The following is a 26,570-nucleotide window of genomic DNA, read 5'->3' as shown; positions in this document are numbered from 1 at the left end:
TATTCTTTCTTTGGACCAGATCTGATGAGAGTAAGATTTATAAAATACTCATCACCTTCCCTTTTTTCCCTCAAGTATAATGTTTTCTTTGCTTCTTCCTGAGATGCAATTTCACTCATTTTACCTCCATTTTCCCCCCTTTTTTTCTGTTACAATCCCCTTTTTCCCTCTAGTTTCCTTTTTGTATTATAACAGTAAAATTGGATTATACATGTACTCTCTATGTATACCCATAACAGAAATACAATTCTCAAGAGTTTTTTTTTTTCTTTTTACCTTTTTATGCTTCTCTTGAGTTTCATATTTGGAAGTCAAATTTTTTGTTTAGCTCTGGTCTTTTCTTCAGAAATAAATGGAATTCACCTATTTCATGGAATGTCCATTTTCTTCCTTAAAGAAAATGTTCTGTTTAGTGGGGTAGTTTATTCTTGGCTATATTCCAAGTTCCTTTGCCTTTCAAAATATCAGATTCCAGACCCTTCAAGCCTTTAAAGTGGAAGCTGATACGTCCTGAGTAATCCTTATTGTGGCTCTTTGGTATTTGAATTGTTTCTTTCTAGCTGCCTGTAATATTTTTTTCCTTGGTATTTCTGAAATTTAGTCATGATATTCCTTGGGGTTTCAATTTTGGGGTCTCTTTTAGGAGGTATTCAGTGAATTCTTTCAATGGTCATATTACTTTCTGATTCTATTATATCTGGGCAGTTCTCTTTGATGATTTCCTGAAAGATAGTGTCTAAGTTCTTTTTTTCATCATGTATTTTAGGGAGTCCAATAATCTTTAGATTGTCTCTCCTAGATCTATTTTCCAGGTCGGTTGTTTTCCCAATTAGATATTTTACTTTTTTTATCTATTTTTTTCATTTTTTTTGCTTTTGCTTGACTGATTCTTGTTGTCTCATTTCATTTTACTTTTCTCCTCAGTAGTGGAGGAGGTGTGGGAGGAAGGGGAAAAATTTGAAATGCAAAATTTAAAAAAATAAAGAATATAAAAAATAAATAATAACTTGAAAAATTAAGGAGAATTACAAAAGGCTTCTCTTAGGAGGCGGGGTTTTATTGGAGACTTGGCAGAATACAAGGAAGACAAGAGACACATATAAGGAGGGAGTGAATTCCAATTATATGTAACAACTGCTGAAAATATAAACATAATGGAAGATGGTCTGTCTTATGCAAATAAAACAAGGAAGCAAAGAGTATTGCACTGTACATCATAATGAAAAGAGTTAGAAAACTAGAATGATAGGAAGAATCACATTAAGAAAGACTTCCAAAGCTAAAAATGAAATATTTAATTAATTAGTAGAAGGACTACTTCACATGAATGAAAACTTTTAATAGAATGAATCTTAGAGAAACTTTATCTTCACTGAAGGGAAAGAACATGGAGGAATTGTATAATTGATATCCCTGATTTGGGCAGGATTCATCCAGACTCTTCCAGACCTATATAAATATCAATTCTGTTTCCAGTTTCAAGGGAAGGAGTTTTTCAAACTCCATTAATCCTCTCCCCTCCCTTCCCCCTCCCCCCCGACTCCTATTGCACAAAATTGGATGATGATGTGTTGTATTTGAAGAACTGTGCAGAGACCAGTGTTGCTACTCTGAAGAGTGGATGGAAGGGAGTAAAGCGTATGAAATGTGTCAGATACAATGAAACCACAGTTTCTTCAATGGAACCACTCAGATATGCTGTAGGACAAAAATATCATTTTAGTTCCTGTTATTTCAAGATATATTAACAATATCTGTCTGCTATTGTTTCTTACAGGTATGCAGGAGCAATGGAAAGACTGCAAGCAGAGACTGAACTTATTAATAGGGTAAATAGTACTTACCTTGTGCGACACAGGACCAAAGAGTCAGGAGAATACGCAATTAGCATTAAGTAAGTGGGACAAAACCTTTTATAGAAATTACAAATTTCCTGTGGTCATAATTGCTTAGGCAGTCTAATATGTGTAATTCTTAATGCTGAAAATGGGGGGATCTAATTACACCAGTGGTAATGCATAGCCAGATAGTTCATTAATACATAAAAATATCTGTTAGAAGAAAAAAAAACTGTATTAAATGTTATGGGCTGCTAATTGGTATATTACACTTCTCTCCTGCTCAAGAATTTTAATGAAAAATTTGTCAGCAAATTCTAGCCATGAAAATTACTTGGTAGTTCTTTTGGTGTTTCTACATCTATTCTTACTGGACATTTGGGAAATGAATGTGGTTTAGTGAGTGACTTAAAGATTGACTCTTTCTGTCATTTCCTTGTGGTCTATTCCCTATGCCTAGATGCTGGCTGCATCTTCAGCCATATTCTAGTAAATGTATTTTGTTAATTAGCTGTCAACAATGTATTGGCATAGGTATACATTTTGTCTTTGGAATTAATTCCTGTAATGTTATTGGGGCATGCCCTCTGGTAATTATTGATCTAGGCTGATTAAAAACACATTTATATTCATAAGTTATGCATTGCCCACAGGTACAATAATGAAGCAAAACACATCAAGATTTTAACAAGAGATGGCTTTTTCCACATTGCAGAAAATAGGAGATTTAAAAGTTTAATGGTAAGCATTGATTAGGTTCTTTCTCTTCAATGTGCAGTGCAGTCTCAATGTTAATTCTATGCCTTCCCAGAAGTTTGGCATCCTGAAAAGTTATTAAAGGAGAAACATCTATTATTTTGCAATGGGCTCAGTCATATTTCAAGATTTGGCTTCTCAGAATGCTTATGGGAAGAGATGAATTTTAAAAACAACCAACAACTTTGTTGCTAAATATTTGGGGCATACTGTTAATTTGCAACACATTTTTAACCTGTTTTTCTGTTTTAAATATTCTGAATATTCTTTTCATCTTCATCAATTCATTAGAATCAGGTAATTTCAGTGGAGGGGTCTTTAAAGAACAATGTGGTTTTTATAGAGTGAATGCTCGATGTAATTGGAGGTTTTAAATCCTAATTTGGCTATTTATTATCTGTGTGATTTTGGGCAAGTGAAGTTAGATTTCTTGGACATTGATTTCCTCATCTGTAAAATGAGGGGTTTAGAAAAGAAAACTTTATTAAATACTTTCTAGTATTATATATACTTATTACATATACTATGCCAAATGCTAAAGATACAGAGCAAGACAAACATAATGGGAGTGATTCTAATGGGAGTTATAACCTGCAAGTAAATATAGGTATATACAAAATGTACACAGAGTAGATGAAAAAATAGGGCAGCTGGATGGTACAGCAGATAGAATGCCAGAGCTCTTCCAGACTCATCTTCCTGAGTTCAAATCTGACCTCAAAAACTTACTAGTTGTATGAGCTGGGCAAGTTTAACTCAGTTTCTTCACCTGTAAAATGAATCAGAGAAAGAAGTAGAAAATCACTCCAGCGTCTTTGTCAAATTTCAAATGGGGTTGTGAAGAGCAGGACATGACTGAGGCAAATGAACAACTATAACCAATATTGAAATTATTTCTAGAGGGGACAGCCTTAGCGAGTTCAGGGGAGAGAGGAGAAGAAAGGTTTGCAGAAGGTAAGACGGAGCTGTGCTGAAGGTAGCCAGAAAAACCAAGGGGGGATGTAAGAAAGCAATTTTCTAAGCATTGAGCATATCCAGTACAAACAGTTATCATATTTGAAGAACTGCAAAAAGGCCAGTGTGTCTACATTGAAGAGTGGGTGGAGGCGAGTAAAAAATATGAAACTGGAAAGGGAAGAAAGGATCAGATTCTGAGGAGCTTAAAGGCCAAATAGTATCTTGGGAATATCTAATTTCCAGCTCCAGGTCTCAGATCTTATGAGCTATGATTGAGTTGTACCTTAGACTAACCATTGAGTCCAATCCTCACACTTATTAGATGAGAAAAATCAGGTTCTGAGAACATAGCAGATTATTCAGTCATAAAGCACTTGTGCTAAGCATTATCCCATTAGATTGTAAACTCATTGGAGGTAGAGACTACCTTTCACTCTTTGTATTCTCAGGGTATAAAGAAAGGCAAAAGAGAGATATTGCTTTCTAGGCACTCAAAGTCCAAATGGGAAAGAAGAGCAAAAACATTTAAGTACAAACAGGATGTATTCAGCATAAATTTTACATAATCTCAGTTAAATTAAGGGGAATTAGTAAAGGCTTCTTGCAGAAGGGAGGACTTGAGCTGAGATTTATAGGAAGTCAGGAGTTGTAGATGAAGAGGTAGGTTTTCAGGTACAGGGGATAGTCTGAGGATGGAGTGTTCTGTTCAACATCAAGGAGGTCAGCGTCAATGGGTTACAAAGTAATTCGCAAAGTATGTGGTTGTGATGATAATGGAAATATTGTAAGGTATAGGTAGAAAACTGGAAAATTAGGAAGGGAGCAGGTTATGGAGGACTTTAATTTTATATTTGTTGTCTTATTGAAGAGGGGTGTGTCATGGTCAGAATTAGGCCTTAAGAAGATCAGTTTGACAGTTGAGAAGATCGTGAACTGGAGTGAATTGGACAAACGAACAAGCAGATTATAACATATAATATAATATATAATAATAGTCCAAGTATAAGGTGATGAAGCCTTGAATTAAGATGAAGAGAAATCAAGGTAATCAATAGAAAAGACAGTGAGTTCACAGAGGTTAAATGTTAATAGTAAAGCAAAAACTAGAAACCAGGCTTCCATATGTTGGATCTAGTCATTTTTTCTTGTACTGTACTACCTTTTGTATTGTATACTTAGGAGATGCATATTGCTTTTATTGACACTTTTAACAAATATGGTTAGAAAAATATGGGGAAACTAAATGGCACAGTGGACAGAACACCAGCCCCAGAGTGAGAAGGACCTGAATTAGACTACAGCCTTATTTTGTTTAATTTAACACTTAGTAGCTGTGTTAAGACTGGGCAAGTTACTTAATCCCAACTGCCTAAGGAAAAAAAAATACTAAATCTTTTCCTTCTATATTCCTTCTATTGATGATCGCATCTACTTCCATAGCTTTGAATATTAGGTATTCTAAACCAATTGGATCATTCCCCCATATGGGATTGTATAACTGAATATGGGTGTTGTGAAATTATGATTTATTATCAGTAAAGTTTGATTTGTATACCTATATATATATATAAATATATATATATATATATATATATATGTGTGTGTGTGTGTGTGTGTGTGTAAAAATTTCTCAGGTGAAAAGGGGTCATAGGTAGAAAAAGTTTAGGAAACTCTGTTCTAAACCTACATCTGTACCTCTGATCTCTGCTCTAAATTCAAGACCTATTTTTGCTGCCTTTCTCCATTTTGAAGTTTTATTAATTCCTAATTTCTGAGTCAGAGGATGTCAGATTGGTCTTTAGAAACCACGCGATCCAACTAGATCTAAACCAGAGTCCCCATTACAGTACCCTGGACCACTGATCATCTAGACTTTTAAAAATCTCTAAAATTGAACTTGATCAGGAATAACAATAATCTGATTCCTTGTGCAATAATATTCTTCTTATCTGAAATCACTTTCTAGCTCTACTTCTTTTTTTTTCTAGCCCTACTTTATCAGCCTATTTATAATATTAAAACCATAGAGCTAATAGCAATTATAAAAGCTATTTGGTTCAAACCTCTCATTCTACAGATGAAGAAATGGAAGCTTAAAATTGTGGAATGACTTTCCATATATCACAGAACTAATGAATAGCAGAGATGAATCCTGAAGCCAGTTCTTCTGATTGTTCAGAAAACAAGAGTGGTTTTCTGCCTCCAAGGAGCTTGCATTCTTTTGGAGGAAGATAATATTAGAAGAAACCAGAGAAGGAGGCAAAGTCCAAAGGGTTCTTTTACAAATCTAGAATCTCTACCCCTGAATACCTCTTCTCAACTATCAAACTGATCTTCTTAAGGCCTAATTCTGACCATGACACACCCCTCTTCAATAAGACAGCAAATATAAAATTAAAGTCCTTTATAACCTGCTCCCTTCCTAATTTTCCAGTTTTCTTGTAGATCCTAATTTCCCATTTCTTAGGTTTCAATTTTCTAATTTGAGTTTCATTTCTTGAATTTTATTCTTTATAACTCTGTGGAAACTAGGTCACCATCTAATTCTCACAATCCATATAATTATTTGTTTATTTATTGGCTAGGTGAAAGAGGCCATTTTTGGCTCCATTGCTACCTTCCCTTAATCACTAAATGGCTATGACTTTAGTAAAACTGAGACCTATAGACCTTCCCTTAAAAAGGCCAAAGTGTCCCATTGCATGCAGGGCCACCTCCAGTCATCCTGACCTATATCTTGCCATTGGTGAGGTGACTCTGGAAGGGAAAGTGCTGCAAATGACCTTGTACAGCCCTCCGTCCCTTAAATTCAGTTCACTTGCATGTTATGGCATGGTAAATAACAACAATTACTTTTCTATGCCATGCTGATGCATATTCTTTTAAGACTACAGCAAGGTTCTCTTGACCAGTTTCTCTATCTATAGTCTGCCCTCTAATCCATCCCTTACTAACTTCCTAATCTAATATTCTAGGACTTTTCATACTTTTAGCTTCACCCATCTTTGCTTCCTTACCTTATATTATGCCTTTTCACATTTGTGATGGTCTAGCCACAAAGAGCTATTCAGTGTCACATCAACATCCCCTATACTTTGCTGCCTTTAGGTCATTTCTGTGTTCTCTGACATCCTCTCACCCTACTCCTTCATCTGTTGAAATCTTACTTTCATGTTTCATGGTTCATGTTTCAAGGGCTGCCTTCAGCAAAAGTTTATGGGGCCATTTGGATTTTTGAAATTAATTGATTGTTTGGAAGATACTATTAATTTGTAGTCAATTTAAATTTTTTGTCTTCATTCCATGTTCTCATCTCCATCCTAATCAGTTCAATAAAATCAGATGAATGAGGTATGTGTTGCAGCAGAAAAAAATGATGCTTTATGGTACAGTGGATAGAGGATATAGCATAGATTCTGAAATCAAGAGGACCTGAGTTCAAATCTATTGTCAAATACTTACTAGCTACATGACCCTGGGCAAGTTACTTAACCTGATTTATTCCAGAAAAAGTAAGAAAGGAAAGAAGGAAGCAAGGAAGGAAGGAAGGAAGAAAGAAAGAAAAGAAGGAAGAAAAAGAAAAAAAGGAAAATGCTGAATGTACAAATGAGTAAATTGAGGTAGCTAGAAGTTGGATAACATTCATGAATACATGGGTAATGTGGGACCCAATCCAAAAACTAGAACCAGATTCAGGATCCTTTCCACAATATTATGTTGCTTTTTGATACTATTATAAGCTAAGGGGTTATTTCACCATAACTGTTTCAACACCAATCTTGAAGGATTGTTGAGAGGAAAAAAATCCTTTGTAAGCCTTAAAATACTGTGGAAAAGCTTAAAGTACATTAGAAAACTGTGATGTTACATCATTTTATAATATTGCTAACAGTTGTGTTTGAATGAGAAAAACAGAGATAAGATTCCAAATTTTCTTTTAGAGATGAATTCCTAGTATCACTTTCAAATGGAGACAGGTTTATTCTATAGTGATAAGACATTTGGAGAGAATACTTCAGAAGCATTTTTCATATTGTGCTAAGTAAATCTTTTGCATTGTATCATTATAGATTGCTCACTCAGTTCATTCATTGAAGTATCAAATAAATGATACTTACACAACACCCTTTCAGAAAACATCTAAAGCATTTTGCAAATAAGATTAAAGTCTAAACCAATTGTGGAAAGTTTCACAAATTACCCTGCAAATGTCCATCTATATTTCTCCCTCCTTGCCTCCTCCCTCCCTCCTTCCCTCTTTCCCTTCTTTCTCTCTTGCCCTCCCTCCCCTTCCTTTCTTCCTTCCTTCCTTGCTTGCTTCCTTCCTATGTATGTATGTTTGGTTTTTTTTGCCTATTTGTCTTCCTACCTTAGTATCTTGTCATTCTTTCTTTGATGATTTAAAAAAAAAATCTCATTTTTTGTTTGTAAACAAAACTGAAAAGAAAGCATTGAAAAGTTCAAGAGCAAATATGCTATGCTTGTAACTCAAGGAATGAAGGGTAGGAAGTAAAAGATATGCTTTGAAATATTATGGCAATTCTGAATCAGTAGCCAAACTCTAGCATCTTTAACTGCTGGAACTGACTTCAGTTCCCTCCGAGAATCTGGACCCTGTTAAGGTTTCTAGCAGTAGAAATTCTTCAAGTAACGAAAATACTTGAGGGTGGTGGCAAGTGGAAACACAAATAATGGATGACAGGAGCCTAGCTGGAAGGTGAGAAAAGCATGTGTGGGGGGTCCCGACATCGCTGCCAGATGTAGCAGCTTGAGCTGTAGCCTGAAGAACTTCCTTGGATAGTAATGAGATATCTCTACCTTGTAACTAATATAGGCCTTGAAAGAAAGCTACAGGCTAAAGATGACTGCTAGGAGAGTAGACTTTGAAAGTTGAAAAGAAATATGTATTTAAAAATCTCCCTTCAGAGAAGACAAACCAAGAGGATGAAAGGAAGCACTACTGGAAAGGGCTAATCAATATCTGCTTTCTGTTGTTTAGGTTCAATTCAAGAAAGATAGTCCCTATCCAAGGCTACCTATTGTAAAGCCAGTCAAGCAGGGTTGATGTGGATTAATAGGCATGTGATAAGGTTCCATCTGCATAAAATTCATCCACGGTATAGGAAGCAGCAGAAACTCACAATTGAAGGAACTTGTAGAAAAAGTAAAAAATTAAAATCACAGGTCAAAAATGAGCTGTACTAATATTACATGTAATATATACATTATGACATAGATGTGCATATGTGTACATTTTATACCTATATTTCTAATCCTATATGTGTATCTATGTATGAATATATAATATGCAAACACATTTCTTCCTTGACTTACTATTCATACTGAAGGCATTGTAAATTAAAAGTGATTCAAACAGTTCAGGACATAAGAATGTGTCCCTGCATCAACAGATCAATCTTCTTTAAGACTGATCTCTCCTTTGGGATTTTAGAACAGCTCAAGCACTGAAGTTAATAACAAATACAGAAAGAAACATTAGTTTACTTTCTACCATTTATATTTGTTTTTTTTCATAGGCAAAGCACTATATGCAACAGAATGGGCTAAAACTGACTTCAAACAGTCTAGATAGCTAATATTCTTTATGATCTTAGATAAGATAGTACCTCAATAGCTTTCTCTGTAAAATAAGATTGGCCATAATTGATTTTCCTTCCAGTTTTGCAGATAAGTTAAAAAAAAAAAAAAACACCTTAAACCCTGGAAAGTTTCACCCATCATTTCCTATTTATTTATGTGTTGGAGAGTCAATGCATGATAACATAGGATCTTAGATCTAGTGACAGAAGGTGCCTTGAAGGTAATTTCATCTAAATCCCTCATTTTTCAGATGATTAAACTGAGGTACAGGAATATTAAGGGGCATGCCCAAAATTATGCTGGTAATAAATGTCAAAAGTCATATATGACCATAGGGATCACCTAGGCTTTATGAGTTTGTTTCTTGATCAGTAAAACAATATCTTTATTATCTGATCATTTTCATTTATGTCCAACTCTTCATGACCCTATTTGGAATTTTCTTGAACGAGATATTGAGTGATTTGCCATATCCTTCTCCATCTCATCTACAGATGAGGAAATTAAGACAAATGGGTTAAGAGACCTGCTCAGATTAAAACAGCTAGTAAGTGTCTGAGGCTATATTTGAACTCAAGAAGATGAGTCTTCTTAACTCTGGGCCTGGCACCTTATCCAATATTCACCTGTATTACCTGTGAAATTCAAAAGAAACATTGTATTTAGAGTATTTCACAAATGTTAAAGCAACATTTAAATAACCATTATCATCCCTCAGTTTCCTCTTCTGTAAACTGAGAACACTAATAGCTCCTACCTTTTAGAGTAACATATAGTGAGGATCAAATGAGATGACATATAAAAAAGTACTTTCAAATATCAAAGAAATAAATATATATTTTTTCACCATTATTATCATTAACAATATTAGCATCAGTCAACATTCTTCAGTTTGGAAACTATATAATGAAAATGAATTTGAGTTGTACTTTGGGGAAAGTGGTAAAAGTCAAATACCTTTCTAAACTCCTTTTTGACATTTAACTGATTTCTCACAGAGAAATTCTCTCACAGAGAAATTCTCCCACAGAGAACAGGTATAGAAGAGAAGGTAAATTGGTCTTCTATAAGAAAAAATACTTTTCCCCCTCAAGGTCTAGGATCATGTCTGTGATTTTTTTAATGGTTTGATGTCAAGTATGTTCAATCAGAATCTTTGTTTTCTTGTTGTTTTTTTAGTTGACTCCAGAAAAGTTTCTGATTCCATTACACACATATTAATATTGATCCACTTGCCAGAAAATCCAGGTCCAACTACTGCTCATAAGCTATCCCCATTGCCTGTTGCCTTGGTGACTAAAGTGACTGCTTCTCACTGATTTTTAAAAAATAAGATAGGGGGTCACATGCAATAAGAAAAGGCCAGATTTTTATTTTTATTTTTACTTTTTTGTTTGCTTGTTCCTTGTAGTATATCTAGAAGTCAGTGACTCTTAAAAACAAGTGTGGATTACACTGAGATATAAAGCCAAATAAAGATATGGATCTAAGGAATCCACTGGCTTATTTTTATATATGAACTAATTACATTTGAAAAAAATTATTATATGTATAAGTCAGATACATTTATAGGTGAACTTGTAGATTCAGATTTAGAAGGAAATTTCTTATGTCAGGTAGCTGATCCCTTCCTTTTGTTGATGAGGAGACTGTGGCTCAGGGAAATGAAATCATTTGCCCAAGTTAGCCTGGGCAATAACTAGACAGCATAATATTATGGAAGAAGCATATTTCTTGGAATGGACTTGAAGTGGACAAACTTTACATCTGTCAATCAATTAATCTAAAAGATTTTATTTTAGTAAATGTATAACATTGTGCTAGATAAAGGGGATAAAAAAAACAATAAATGAATCAATTCCTTTTCTACTAAATTGGTTTATGGTCAAGGATGAATCACTTAAATTAACTTTATATCAGTTTCCTAATCTGTATTATGGGGAGAATAGAACTATCTTTTGTGTGGGGTTCTTGTTGGGCTTAAGTGAATCAATGTATATGAATAAAAGTCACAATCATATAACTATATGGAGATGGATGTCAGCTATTTTAAGGTTCCTTTAGACCCAAAATTCTATAATTCAGGGAGAAGTTGATAGTGAACTCAGTTCTTTTAACAGATTTCTAATGCACAATAGTCTGCAATTAATATATTTTAAAACTTATGTTTAAGATAGCTATGATAATTGAAGACTCATGTGATAATGGGTTCCAGGTTTGCTTTGTCAATTGTTTTTTATTTTCAAAAAGACCAGAAGAATGCCGGTCCCTGAATATGTTGTATTTTCAGATTATAAGTATGTAATAACAATACTCTGGAGTCAGTCATATACAAATCAGCAACAGATGCTCTTGCAAGTCCTATTCAAAAGTATAATTGGTGTCCTATCAGAAGTCAAGTAAAGGACATTAAAATCAAATTAGAATTTATTTCTTAACCTCCCTTTTGCAAAGTGTTAGAAGAAAAAAAAACCCTTAGTAAAGTTTCATATTTCATATTCTTAATATTTGGAACTACTCTGAAGAGGCTGATTCCAGAGGACCTAAGATGAAGCATATTACCCTCTGACTCATAAATGATGAACACAAGATAAGAATTTGGGGAGGGTAGATGAAGGGGGAAATATGATTGATGCAGAGATTTGTTTTGCTTGATTCTGCATATTTTTAGAATTTGTTTCCTTCAAAGAATAATGGAAAGGAGAAAAAATGAATTTTTTTCATTTAAAAAAATAAATGAAAAAGAGAATATTTACTCTACATATGTATATATAAATATATTTATAGAGAGTATACCATATATATGTTTATATAGATACACACATACATGTTTTATATATAAAAGTGTAAATATACACTGAGTTCACATCTTGAGCACAGTTTTATATATACATTCTAGATTATTCATGTTTGCCTATACACATTATAGATATGTGTACATGTGTAGCATACATATAAATACACACTTTTATGCATATACATAAATATATGTATATGTGTTTCTATCTAATCCAGAGTATATGTGCAAAAACTGAACTCAAGACACACCCCCAAATATTTCTAATACAGATTATTGTCTAGTGGGAGGTATATTTTGTGTTAGTTCAAAGTACAAAAGGAGAATCAAATGGATGGAAGTAAGTGTAAGTTCAATGAAAAAAATAATAGTTAAAATTGTCCAAAAATAGTAAGTGAGCTTCAATGTTTAGAGCTTTCCATTCTTCAGATGGTTCAAGCAGAGAATAGATATCATGAATAAAATTTTTTATCATGGAGCAATATTTATTAAATGACCTCCAAAATTCTTTCCAACCCAATTGGATGATGATGATGATGATGATAGACATCCATGAAGGTGGTTTTGAATTTTTTAGGACCTAACATAGATCAGCTTAATTAATTTTAACTTTGGTTTTTAAAATGATTAAAAACACTAGATTGCTTTTATTCTTTGAAATGATTCTTAAGAGTGATTGTTAAAAATTGAGGAAATGGATAGCTCATGTTTTCAGTAAAGTTGTTGCCTTCCCACTTACAGAATTTTTTTGTATTTACAGTGTGTATTGTTATTAGGGAATAAAACAGTGAAATCAAAAGTAGTTTTTTTTTTTCTTTGATTTTCTTTCCATCTGTTTGTACATTCCTTGGGTTATATGGAAATATAATAATTATATAATAAGATGAGTTTCACTAAAATTAAAAATTCACTCACAACTACAATACTATTTCCACTAGCACAGCTCTGATTTCTATACAGAACTCTAGTGGGACTTTTGAGGGTTCCCTTAGAATTTTGATATGAAAGCTGTCATTAAGAGTGTTAGAATTTTAGACTTCCAATAAAAAAATGGAAGCAGTTTTATATCCTTGACTCAAGAAAACCATAAGTGCACAGGTGTTATGACATGTGTTCTAAGACTTTCTCTTCTGGAGTCCAAGAATGATATCAAGAGAGCATTTCTTAAGCTTTGGTTTGGTGAATTTTGGGAATGAAATTCCTTTTTCCTCTGTCTTTTAGGAAAAAAATAGAGAAAACTTGGAATAGATATAGCTAGCAAGCAGCTGTATCCTGTTATGTATATTTAGGGGGAAAAGTATTCAGTAAAGAAAAGCAGTAATTGCTATGCTGAAATAGAAAATTGGTGTAACTTCTGCTCATGTACTCTATCCCACTTTCAAATAATGGGATCTATTATATTCATTAGCAATAAGGTGGGGGTTGGACCTCCCATTATAAATGGTTAGAAGAACCGGAACTGGTACTGGGTAGGTATCAGTCACATCCTCACAGCTGGGGAGAGATTATCATTCACTTTCTCTTCTATGTATTTATGAAGAGTTTGCATTGTAGAGATTATCTTTGTACAGCATGTAATTGTGTGTCTGAGAAGTTGAATTGACTGAGAACAAAATTACCCTTATTTAAATCATCTTTGGTGCCTTTTTTTTTTCCCTGAAAGGAACTTGTCGAGTACTATAAGCATCATTCTCTTAAAGAAGGCTTCAGGACTTTAGATACTACTCTTCAATTCCCATACAAGGAGCCTGAAAATTCAGCTGGACAGAGGGGTAATAGAGCAAGCAGCAACTGTGAGTATTGTGATTATAATTTAGAATACCATTAGTTGTTTCTTAAGGATTAAAGGCACAATAACAGAGAACATCTTCATTCTGCAGTTTTGACAAATAACCAATTAATATGGTAATGCCTTGAACTAGGACTTTTTTTCTGAAGCTAAACAGAATCAGATCTGCTAACAGGTTTATGAATGTGTCTAGCTACATTTTTTTCCTTCCAAATTTAAAATCATGTTTGTGATTGGAAATCTACCAGAAGTGTGCGTGGTATGTTGATTCACAATCTATTCACTTTTCAATGACTTTTGTATTGGCCAAACTATTTTTAACTTAGATATAAGATTTATGGACATCATGGTATTTTACAATGCTTTTTGAATAAAGCTGACATGTAGTTCTCATGGCATTCTAACCAAGCTTATTCCAACTATTGACCCAATGAAACTTTAGGAGATACTAAATGACTAGAGGATATGATCTCTGGGGGGGGGGGAAAGGAACATGTACCAAAAGTCTTTATTTCTTTTTGTAATATAATTAATTAAAAGAGGAAATATCTATCTATGTATGTATCTATCTCTTTCTCTTTTTTCTTCCTTCCTTCCCTTCCTTCCCTTCCCTTCCCTTCCCTTTCCTTCCTTCCTTCCTTCCTTCCTTCCTTCCTTCCTTCCTTCCTTCCTTCCTTCCTTCCTTCCAGAAGAATTTGTAAAGAATAAAAAATTGTGAATGGATTGAAACATGCACTAGTGGAGACAGTATCCACTTACAAGATGAATTGAGATGCTGCTCAAAGTTAAGTAAGAGCATGTAAAAAGAATTAAGTGGTCCAATGAAAGCTTCTTCTTGCTTTCCATGGAATCTGCTGGACAACTGAGAATTCAGCTTTACTTTGTGTTATCATTTTTTCCTAATCTCTTTAATTTCTACCTGATCATGGGAACAAATGAGTACCATTTAAGACTCCATTAGAATCCTTAGCTAATAAAAAGTGGGACCCTTTAGAAATTCTTATAGGATATTAATGTTATCACATTATAGGGGACTAAAAATCCCAACACAATATCTGTAGATTCTGATACCACAAACAGAATCAATTGTGTATATAGTCTAATAGAAGCTCATGTGAACATAATTTGTTACCTGATTGACATACCCTTATTTGATACTTATTAGCAGTTCTCATCACAGTTGTCAAGAATGAATGATGAACATGTGGAACACTGAATGCTCTGACAGACAGCTCAAGTTACAATAATAGTGAAAGTGCCAATTAAAATGAAAAATGTGTCCTTTTATTTAGGGGCAGTCTATTATCATTTCCCCTCAATTATAGGGCAGTTTATCCACTCTCAGGGATTGTGTCCTTGAAAGGCTGTTTTTCTAATGTGTTTAGGAAATATCTGATAGTGTTGAAAATAGCCTTATCTACAATTTGTGAAAATGTCTATTGCCTTTTCTTTGCCCCCTATACCAGCCAGAGGAAGAAAGGCCAATGGAGATACATACATTGCACTCACATTTATTAAGAACTAGATATAAGCCCTATTAACAGACCTACAGGACTGTCAAACAACTTCCTCTACCTGTGTAGTAATTTTCCTCCAATAAACCTTCTGGTGAAATTTTAGCTATATGTACTGCTATAAGCCCAAGGAGGGAGGAGATGGAGTTGATCAGATGTTCCATACAAGTAGTCCCTGCTTTATCCTGAGTACTTGAAAACTTCCTGGTAGTCTCTGGCCATATTGACCTGGCTTTCTGGTCACAGGCCTAGCCACATGGGACCTCAATTTTTAAGATTTAGTTGCTGTTCTGAGACTTCTGAATCATAGTCCTGTAGCCCTACTAACCAGATCTATTTTTCTAAGAATAGGAAGGTGGCTAGTAGCTAACACTATCTTCACTGAAAATCCTTTCTATTCTTTGAATAAGTAATGCTTTTTTTTTTTTTTTTTTTGAGTGTTGAATAACATATCAGTGCTTCATCTAACTTGAACTGACCAGAGTCAGGCTTATCCCTAACAGATAGTTTGCTAATCAATAGATTACTATGTAAGGCTGGAGGAGGACTCTCTTAATTTCTTATTTTTATTTATTTATTTATTTTTGAGAAAGTGATCTTTCTCCTTGCTTCTTTTACTAAGACAAAACAATTACTTTAAGCATCCCTGCACAGCTTTTGAAAGACTTTGAGCCACCAACCAATTAAAATAGAAAAATAGAATAAAATAGAAAATAAAAAAATAGAAATAGAAATAGAAAAATAGAAATAAATAGAAAATTTAGAAATAGAAATAGAAAAAAAATGTATCTTTTTATTTGGGGCAGTAATATTACACATCAGTTTTTTTTTTTTTTTTATGAAGCAGTTTTTAAGAAATGATTCAAAATTCAATTGTAGAAAGAAAAAATATTATTGCTTAGATGTCTAATGTCTATTACAGCTACCATCATAATCATATTAAAGCACAAACTCACATAGTTCACTGTATATACTGACCTTGAACCAGACCATGTTTCATATCCTACCCAGTTAATTCACACTGTCCAGCTACCATAATAAAATTAATACTACTAGAAAGGCTTTGGATATGGTTCCACTAACAACCCACTATGATTTCCTTCTTTTTCCTGCTCCCTTTTAATGCTTTGCTCAGTGAATTAGGATGTCAGTCTTTGAGGAGACTGCCTTTTGTTTTTGTTTTATTTTTTGTACTTATAGTATGAGAGGCAGTATTTGGTATATAATGAGCACTTAATGAATGTCATTCATTCATTCATTAAACCTAACTCTATCCACTGAATTCCTACTCTGATGCTTCTTTAAGGTCTGATTGAGATTCTTGGTCCCTGAAAAATCACAAAGGAAGCCAGATTACCAAAGTAGAAAGGCTTCAGGCATGTAAGTTGTAGGATGTGGAGTCTGATAGGACATTTATTAAACACCCATTATGTGCCAACTGCTGAGCTTAGTTAGTTCTTTGCTGTTATCTTATTGATCCTCATTGCAACCTCATTTTATAGTGAAGACAATTAAGGTAGACACAGAGTCCTCAGGTATCCTGCCTAGTAAGCATCTAATGCCATATTTGAAGTCCTCCTAACTTTAAGCCTACTTAAGCCCTGAGCCACCCAGCTGCCTTGAAGGCACTAAATCAGAACCTAGTAATAAGCTTATAACATCTATTGTCCAAGGACAAATTTTAAGTTTGGAGAGAATCATTACCAAATTAGCTGTAAGTTTACAAACTTTTTAAAAACAATGACAGCTATTTAGAAACATATATTAAATCATACAGGGGCATTAGTACAAGGAATACCCATGACTCATGTCATGAGGACATGAATCATTTTTAAAGTACTGAAAAAGTATAAATAACAGATTAATTTTCCATCAAAATTAATTTGCATATTTATATGTTTATGCTCTACATATACATTTATAAGATAGAGGCTGGATCTGTGATTTATTGCTCTAGAAAGCTACCAATAGGGTGAATTCCAACTACCAATCAAATCAATATCTTCTCAACAAGAGATTAAATTACTGGCCTAGAATCACACTGTTATTATATATCAAAGGTTGACTTGATCTTCTTAGGATTTCCCATCCTGACGCTGGCTCTCTATTATATTATTAAGTTAAAATATATTGTATATTTAATGTACATATTTCTTTTATGTACATATCATTAGTTAGAGAATAATTTTTTTCTATTTGTGAACCATCTTTATATTTAGCTACAATTTCCTTTTTACTTCTGATTTTGTTTATAACAAGAATGTTAAGATTGAGATGACCCTGTTCCTCTAGTGATATGTCTCCCCATTGGTCTTTGGACAAGGATCTCACATTTAAAATATAGACAGTCAAGCTGTTGCCAGTCTAAAAAAATCTGTCATTCATAGATCTGTCACCTTTCTTGCTACTCCATTGTCATCATCACTGTAATGGAAGGGGGATTCAAGGAATAAGGGTCATTTAAAAATTTCTTTCATTTGAGGGGTGGCTATGACCAAAATCCCCTTTTTTTCTCATAATTAAATAAGTGCCTTGCTGGTCACATGCTTCTCCACGAACCAATTTCATCTTTGAAAAACAAAACTGGTTTTCAAGTTATTTTTTGTTGAAACAAAGAAAGGAACTGGCAGAGTAGTTTTTATTGATCCCAGAAGATCTAAGAAATATTTCATGGCACCTTTGGGTCATTATGAGTTGCAGGATTAATGATGAATGTTTGCAAAAAAGACTACCATGAAAGTAATAGTTGCTATATGGTATTAGTAGTTGATAAGGATAAAGAGATAGAGAAATATTATGAAAAATTTGATAAGACAATCCAAGTCAATCAACATATTTTTTGATATTTGATGACTTTAATGCAAAGCTGGAAAAAAAGTAACAATGGGGAAAATATATGAGAATGTATGAGTTAGCAAAAATGATTAAGACAGGCTAAAGATTTATAAATTTACACAGAAGCCTCATGCTTCTAAATAATGAGTAATTTGAAAAAAGAATTGATAAGTAATTGACAGACAGCTTCAGATCATACAATAAAGAATAAAATAGATTTTTTTTAACAAGTGGAAAAATATTTGTTATTTATGGGTGAGTTATAATGAAAAATATGACATAATTATAACCAATCATGAATTAAATAATTAAAAATAAAAATGGGAAGTGAACAACAACAAGGATACTGATGTCATCCAGAAGTTTGACCAAGGTAAATTAATTGTTTCAAAAAAGGAGTCCACAATTCCCCAGAAAGTTTTTTTTAGCTAATAAACATTTGACTTGTCACACAGAGAAGGCTGTGAAAGGCAACATTGAATTAAAATGTAATTTCATTTATAAAATCTTGTGATTTTATAAGATAATTTATAGGATAATGGAAGCAGCAGAGGGTAAAACCAGTTGGCAACATCATCTCAAAAATATTCTTCAATAAAAATGGATGGAGAAATATAAACAAGCAAAATGGAAAAGATTTTTGTGGAAAAAAATTTAATAAATGTTTTTCTCCATCAAAGATATTGAAACCACTACACTTAGATTCTAATATCATAGTGTCTGATGTGCTTAGAGAGGAAACAGAAATGACATTTAAAGAGAACAAAGATGAAAAAAATAGTAGAATTCAAATGGGAACATATAAGAGACCTATGCTATTATTTGATAAATTGTAAGGCTTTTTAGAAGGTTTCCAGCATTTTGGCTAGGCTCCTTATAACTCATTATTGAGTTATATGAGTTCCTTCATATATTGAGGGAACATAAAAAAAATCACAGGATTGGTAAATCATAAATGATTTATGATATAAATCATTAGAGGGAATTTACAAGTTGACAAAATAATAGATTTGTTTGCTAATTTGTGTGGTTTATGATTACTATATGACATATCATTAGTCAGGCCTCTGATTTGATTACATGCTTTTATTCTTCTTCTAATTATACTTCTAATTATAACATTACTCTTATGTAAAAATATCCATTTGAGAGATATTTCATATGAATTCCATTTAGAGAATAGAGAATGAGTATTATGTTACTATATTATAATTACAATATTATAATAATTGGTGTCAAAATTATTTCATTGTACAAGTACAGTGACTTTAGCGTACTTGGCTGTATTTTTACCTCTTTGCTGAATGTCCATCTGAACTCCATGAATGACTTTTCCTACCAGGAAGTTGTATGTTAGACTCCTAGGTCAGATGGAACTATTATTCCTATTAAAATCCCTAAAAGAGAAGAGAAGAGGCAGTCTAGCTGAAAACTAAGCAGAATAGAGAAGAGATTCTCCAACATTAGGAAAAATAGAAAAGAGCCTTTATACCCACATTATTTTTAAGCATCTGATCTTTTTTGATAGATTGACCAGGATAGTTATTTGAGCAGCTTGTTCTTAAATAGATTCTGCTCAGAATACTCCTTGAAGATTAACGATTATTTTCAAGGTTCATCATAATGGAAGAATTGTGTCAGATATATGAATGATGATAATACATGAGAAGATATTGATTAATATTTAATGAGAGTCTAAAATATTATGGTCAGTGAACACAGCATTTCAAAGGACATGGTCCCAGGCATAGTTGTGCTGTTTTACAAGGTTCAGGGACTTTTTTTGGTTGCCTATGGAGTGACTTAAATCTTGGGAGATCACAAAGATGGAGAAGGGTCTTAGGAAAATCAGAGACCTAAGACAATTCACAGAACTTTTACTAAGTACCTAGTATAAACAAGGTTCTGTGTTTGATATTAGGGGTACAAAAAGAAAAATGAAAATCTTTGTCTTCAAGAAATTGGGGGTGAAGGTAGTAGGGAGATCTCTACATGTATTTGCAAACTTAAGTATATACAAGAGTTTCAAGAGGGAAAAGATACTAACAACTGGGGACTCTGATGGGAAGAAGATTCACGGATCAAGAAAGGCTAGGACATGGCACCTGAGTGCATACCATGCATGAAGATCTACCTTTGCAAAACAGACTTCACGTTATTTCATAGTGACCATGTGATGAATGATGTAACCTACTTCCCATCTTTGCCAAAAAACAGACCTATCTTTCTGATTTACTCAATGGGACTTAGAAGAATAGTTTCTCCTCTCAATTTCAATTGTTTTTTACTCTGTTACTAATAGTTGTATATGATCTTGGTCAAGCAAATCAATCTCTCTGGACTTCAATATTCTCTACTGAAAAATGGAAAATTTGGATTAGATAGTTCACCAAGTCCCATAATTATATGCTTCTATTGGGAAATGGAAGAAGGGACAAAGTAGAGCATGCTTTTGGTGTGGGAAATTGCAGATGATAGGAATGAGAGAAATTTTTTGATAATCTTATGAATCTATCAATAAGACTTTAACAAGTATGTGACCTCAGTGGTGCCTTCCTTGTGGGGAATGGACCATTATAGAATCCTAGTTATGATCTTTATAGCTAAGGGCAGCCCTGATACCAGGGGGATCAACACTGATGGAAACACAGAAAAATAGAAAATAGAAAAGTAAATTCCTGCTTGGGAATCAGGCATTATTAAGAAAAAGATTTGTGCTCAAGCTTGGTTGCTGATTGGGCTAAGTAGATTGGTCTGGTTTCAACAAGCACATTTCTACTTTCTTCAGAATAAGTAGAACAGAAGATTAGGAGAACCTAGAGAAAGTTCAGAAAGTTCATATTCCTGCAAAAAATATATAGAGAAGAAATATAGCAGGGAGCAGAGGGAGAGAAGAAAAGAAGAATTATGAGCCCTAGCATATTAATTTTGGCATTTGTAACTAATCTAGAAATTTTTTCAAATTGTCCATAAGGCTTATGAGGTTACTAGAATAGCATGTCCAGATGGGTAGCTCAAGAGGGAAAAGAAGCAAGTGCCCTGAACAGATTGTCTGTTGTTTCTCCATTCTGTATTTCCACTAACACCCATGTATTTCCCCTTTATCCTGTCATCAGTATTATTGTATAGCTAAACTATTTTTAGTACTACTTTGAGACAGAAAGTTTGAGTTGGAGGACTTTGAAATATTGCATAGTTATTTAATTTGATATGACATGCTAGCAAAAATTCCCTTCTAGAGATTCAATAGTTAATGGAAACCAGCAATGATAGCCATTGCTTCAAATATCAGTAAGGAAAACCATGGGGTATAGAGAGCAGGACAGTCCTAATTCAAGCAGGCTCATTTGACATCATATAGGTAGCACAGAGTTTGGTAGAATAGGAACCTTAAATAGATCATGTCTCTGGAAGTATATGCCTTAATCCAAAGGAAAAAATAGAGGTTATCTGTGTAATGATATAGCATTTATATAGAGCAAGAAAATATACTCACTCATGAGAATATCTAGAATCAGAGAGGGGAAGCAAAGTAGAGCCTTTGATCAAAAGTCAATAGAAAGTGTCAGGAATGATATGGTTATTGAAGTATACCAGAGACCTCTTAAATAGAACTGGGAAATAAATGAGGAATTTGAGAAAGATCATACCCTGCCATGGGACAACAATATTATAATTCTGGATTCAGAGTTAGGAAAGAATGAATTAAAAATCTCACTTTGCATATTACAGCTGTCTTACTTAACATCTGGTGCTACATTTTCCTCATCTGTAAAATGGGGGGAATATTCTGTAGTTCACAATGTTATTATGAGAGTCAAAGTACATAAAAAAGGGAAAGAAGAGATGGGAAGGGATCTCTAAGAACTTTAATTTTAGCCCACAGGAGGAACTGGAAACTTGAAATGGAAAGTGCCTTTTTCAAGTCCATATACTTAAGTCTTGAGCCAAAGATTCAAACTTAGGTCCTCTGACTCCAAAAATAGCACATTTTTTATGCTCCTATTGTGTAAAATGGGAACTGCAAACTTAATGTTGGTATTTTTCATGTTGGTATTTTTCCCTAAAAGAGGTACCATAAAAATGTGGTTATTGACTTTCTTCCTCCAGCAATGGAAACCAGAATAGGATCAGATTATTAAGGGCATTGAATTTTAAAATAGAAATTTGGCTTTTATGCTGTAGGTGATGGAGTCATTAATTGATGAGGAGTCAGTCAGTAGCAGGTAGGAAAGACAGGAAGAGGAAAGAGATTGGAATTGGGGAGATAATTAAGAGATAGTTTCAATAACCAAAGCCTGAAGTTGATAGTTTATGAGTGATTATAGTAGTGGAAAGAGCTAGTAAAGGAGCAAATTTGAGAAGCATTTTAAAGGAAGAATTGTAAAGACTTAATGAATTCATTTGGATATAGTTAAATGAGATAGAGGAAAGAGTCAAAGATGAGAGCCTAAGTTAGTTATCACTAACAAAAATAATGAAGTTCCCAGGGAGGACAGCTGATGGCCTGTTAGATTTTAGGGATCATTAACTCTGAAGTGAGAGCAGGATGCCCAAGGGGCAATGTCCTGAAGGTTGGTAGAGAACTAGACATCAGAGTTGAGATTTTTATACAGTTGTAGTTTGAATTAACTGCTGTTTAAATTGTGATACTGCTTAAGGTATATTTCTTTTGCTCTTCATTTGGCTGTGTGTTCATCCAGAAAGAATAATTAATAGATTTCAATTAGTACTTTTGATGTACTTTGAGAATCAAACAAATCATTTTATTAATTAAAAAAAATTTTTTCTCAGAATGCAGAATGAGAAACATACATATATGTGTGTATTTATAAGCACATAAATATAGGTATGTAAATACATACATACATACAGGTGTGTATTTATTATATAGCCATTGAGAGGATTTGTTTTGCTTGGCTATAATATTTGTTACAAGAAATTTTCTTTTCTTTTCCAAAGGAGCTGAAAGAAAATAGATTTTTGTTGATTTTTTAAAAATAGAAAGTTGAGGGAGTGTGCTATAGATGTGGAATTCCAAAGGCACTTTCAGACGAGGTCACTAAGTTATTAGTTTATTTTGTTACAAGAGACCTCTCACAAAATGGAAGTAATCTGTGAATATTTGTAATATAAAAAACAAAACACATCAATAAGACTTTTAATAAAAGGATCAAGCAGAGATGATTTATTGAAATTGTAAGATAGGATCAGTTCACGGTTGGAAATGAAATAGAGAAAAGAGAGAAAAGGGTCAAAGACTGGAAGAAATTATCTGTAGAAATCCAGCTGCAGCTCTGAGTACCGGGAGGTAGTGTATTAGAATTATTTATTCAGAATTATCTGTGCAAATCTTCCATCAAATTATTAAACAAATTAGTTTAGAGATGTAAAAAATTTTCAGAACCAAGAAAGGTCATCTCTTTGAATATATCTACCTGCTTTTTAAAATCAGATAAATCACATTTAATTGTATTTTCACAGGCTCCTTATTCTTCTTTTCCTGAGAAAATTTTAAGTTATTTCTTGTTACACTTTAGAATCTTGACTTAAATAGTCATCATTAGTAACTTGGGGAAAATGTAGCCTTTTTATTGCTCTGTGGATGAAAAATTCCCAGGGATGCACTAAAACATAGAAGTTTGGAAAGCAGCTCAAGGAGAAAATTCAAAATAGCAGCCAAAAGTCACGTGGGGCATGAGGCCTTCACATTCTGCCTCTCACAGATGTCTAGTGTCAACCTAGGTGCCAACTTTTCTGTCATTTAAAAAGTTAGATGTGTGCCATTTTCTCATTTAAAAAGAGACAGCATCTGTCTGGAAGTAGATTTATCATGGTGTCAATATAATTAAAATTACTTATGCTCCCTGATAATAGTTTTAAAAAGAGGTAGTAATAGCATGTGGCACATCCAAAAATTGATTCTAATAATCCAGTTTAATGCATACTTTTAAGCTCTTACTATATACAATGAGCTTCTAAGTAGTAGAAGATGTAAAGATTTAATAAAACATCAGAATGTCTTATGGTTTTAATATTTTTGCAATAATATTACTAATGATTTAACATAAATGAAAATATTTTAACTTAATGTTTTCAACATTCCTTTCCAAGGACAGCAAGGTAGTACAGAATGCTGGATCTGATTTCAGACTCCTTTTTCTGAGATCAAACCTGGCCTTAGACACCTACTAGCTGTGTGACCCTGGATAAGGGTCTGTTTGCTTCAGTTTCCTCATCTGTAAAATTATCTGGGGAAGGAAATGGCAAATCACTTCAATATCACAAAGAATCAGACATGACTGACCAATGACAACACTTTTTTACAACAACAAAGTTTGTAATCCTTTAAGACTTCCATTATTGAAAAAACCTGTCGCTCTTTGAAACTGCTGATGTATCTTTCTGAAATTAGCTAAGGTGATCATTAGATGCAATATTCATTGGACCCATACTCATAACCTCCATTTAAAGATTACTATGTTAGAGAGTCTTAGCAGGACTGGTTTTCTGGCTTGGACTTGTTTGAATTCTGGGACTACATCTTCTCATTGAAGGCTGGAAGGCTGAGCTATTTTAATAGGACATGACCAGTGTTCCATCATATAACTAATTCCTAGCTTCCCTTTCAATTTGATTTAAGAGCTTGATTACAGGGTAACACAAAATGGAATATTATTGCTATTAGTTTAATACCTTGTTTGCAATTTCATTATTTTCTGAGTTGGGAGCAGAAATCAATTGTTCAAAAACCAACTGCCCTACCTCCACTTGTATTCTTCTAGAATAACCTAGCATCATGGCTAAACTATGATGAAGCATCAGAGGAAGAATTTAGGGTGGGATTAATAATAATAATAATTATAATATCAATAATAATGACTAGCATTTATATGAGGCTTTAATGTTTTTAAAGTGTTTTATAAATATTAGCACATTTTATCTTTATAGCATTCTTGGGAAGAGAGAAAGACACTATTATTATCCCCATTTCACATATAAAGAACTTTAGGTAGAGAAATTGTGACTTATTAAGGGTTATATAGCTAGTAAGTATCTGAGATTGGGTTTGAATTCAAACTGATTTCAAATTCAGTGTTCTACCTACTATATTATCTGTCTCTAAAATTAAAAAAGAAAAAAGTACATATAAACACTAGAGCACACTGAAAGAAAACATAGTGTGAAATATTGGATCTGGGTCTTGGAAGATTTGCATTAAAATCCTGCTAGCTGATATTTTGCTGTTACTAGCTGTTACTAGCTGTTACTAGCTTTGAAACTGCTGATGTACCTTTCTGAAATTAGCTAAGGTGATCATTAGATGCAATATTCATTGGACCCATACTCATAACCTCCATTTAAAGATTACTACATTAGAGAATCTTAGCAGGACTGATTTTCTGGCTTGGACTTGTTTGAATTCTGGGATTACATCTTCTCATTGAAGGCTGGAAGGCTGAGCTATTTTAATAGGACATGACCAGTGTTCCATCATATAACTAATTCCTAGCTTCCCTTTCAATTTGATTTAAGAGCTTGATTACAGGGTAACACAAAATATCATGCTAGCTGTGTGATCCTAGACAAGTTGGTTAATTTCTCTGAAATCTGTAAAATGAATGGGTGAGCCAGAAGACTTCTCAGTTCCCTTCTAGTTCTATGTCTGTCTTGCACTTGTAATCTCTTGTGATCAAATTAAAAAGAAAAAAAGTTGGGGGGGGACTACAATGACAATAACTCCCATTTCTCTAGAACTTTACGAAATAGTTTAATTACACAAAAATCCTGCAAGTTATAATTGAGGAAACCGAGTGTCTGAAGCAAGATTTAAATCCAGATCTCACCTGACTCCAAATCAATGATTTTTTCTTTTTTTTTTTTTTTTTTTTTTTTTTTTTTTTTTTTTTTTTAATTTAATAGCCTTTTATTTACAGGATATATACATGGGTAACTTTACAGCATTAACAATTGCCAAACCTCTTGTTCCAATTTTTCACCTCTTACCCCCACCCCTCCCTAAATGGCAGGATGACCAGTAGATGTTAAATATATTAAAATATAACTTAGATACATAATAAGTATACATGACCAAAACATTATTTTGCTGTACAAAAGAATCAGACTCTGAATTATTGTACAATTAGCTTGTGAAGGAAATCAAAAATGCAGGTGTGCATAAATATAGGGATTGGAATTCAATGTAATGGTTTTAGTCATCCCCAGAGTTCTTTTTCTGGGTATAGCTGGTTCAGTTCATTACTGCTCCATTAGAAATGATTTGGTTGATCTTGTTGCTGAGGATGGCCTGATCCATCAGAACTGGTCATCATCTAGTATTGTTGTTGAAGTATATAATGATCTCCTGGTCCTGCTCATTTCACTCAGCATCAGTTCGTGTAAGTCTCTCCAGGCCTTTCTGAAATCATCCTGTTGGTCATTTCTTACAGAACAGTAATATTCCATAATTTTCATATACCACA

The 26,570-nt window shown here is 33.5% G+C and overlaps 1 protein-coding gene across 1 annotated transcript in view; it reads left to right on the top strand.

The window, feature by feature from the left end:
- VAV3 (vav guanine nucleotide exchange factor 3) overlaps positions 1-26,570 on the top strand; it is a 449,592-nt gene that overhangs the window by 413,948 nt on the left and 9,074 nt on the right. Inside the window, exons 23-25 of the mRNA XM_003769710.4 lie at positions 1,778-1,894; positions 2,492-2,579; positions 13,613-13,742. Of these exons, the coding sequence (XP_003769758.1) occupies positions 1,778-1,894; positions 2,492-2,579; positions 13,613-13,742 (335 nt within the window). The remainder of the gene's footprint in view (positions 1-1,777; positions 1,895-2,491; positions 2,580-13,612; positions 13,743-26,570) is intronic.

This window comes from Sarcophilus harrisii, chromosome 4 (genome assembly GCF_902635505.1).
Source record: "Sarcophilus harrisii chromosome 4, mSarHar1.11, whole genome shotgun sequence".
In the NCBI taxonomy this organism is placed as follows: Eukaryota; Metazoa; Chordata; class Mammalia; order Dasyuromorphia; family Dasyuridae; genus Sarcophilus; species Sarcophilus harrisii.
This window is presented reverse-complemented; position numbering and strand designations above follow the sequence as displayed.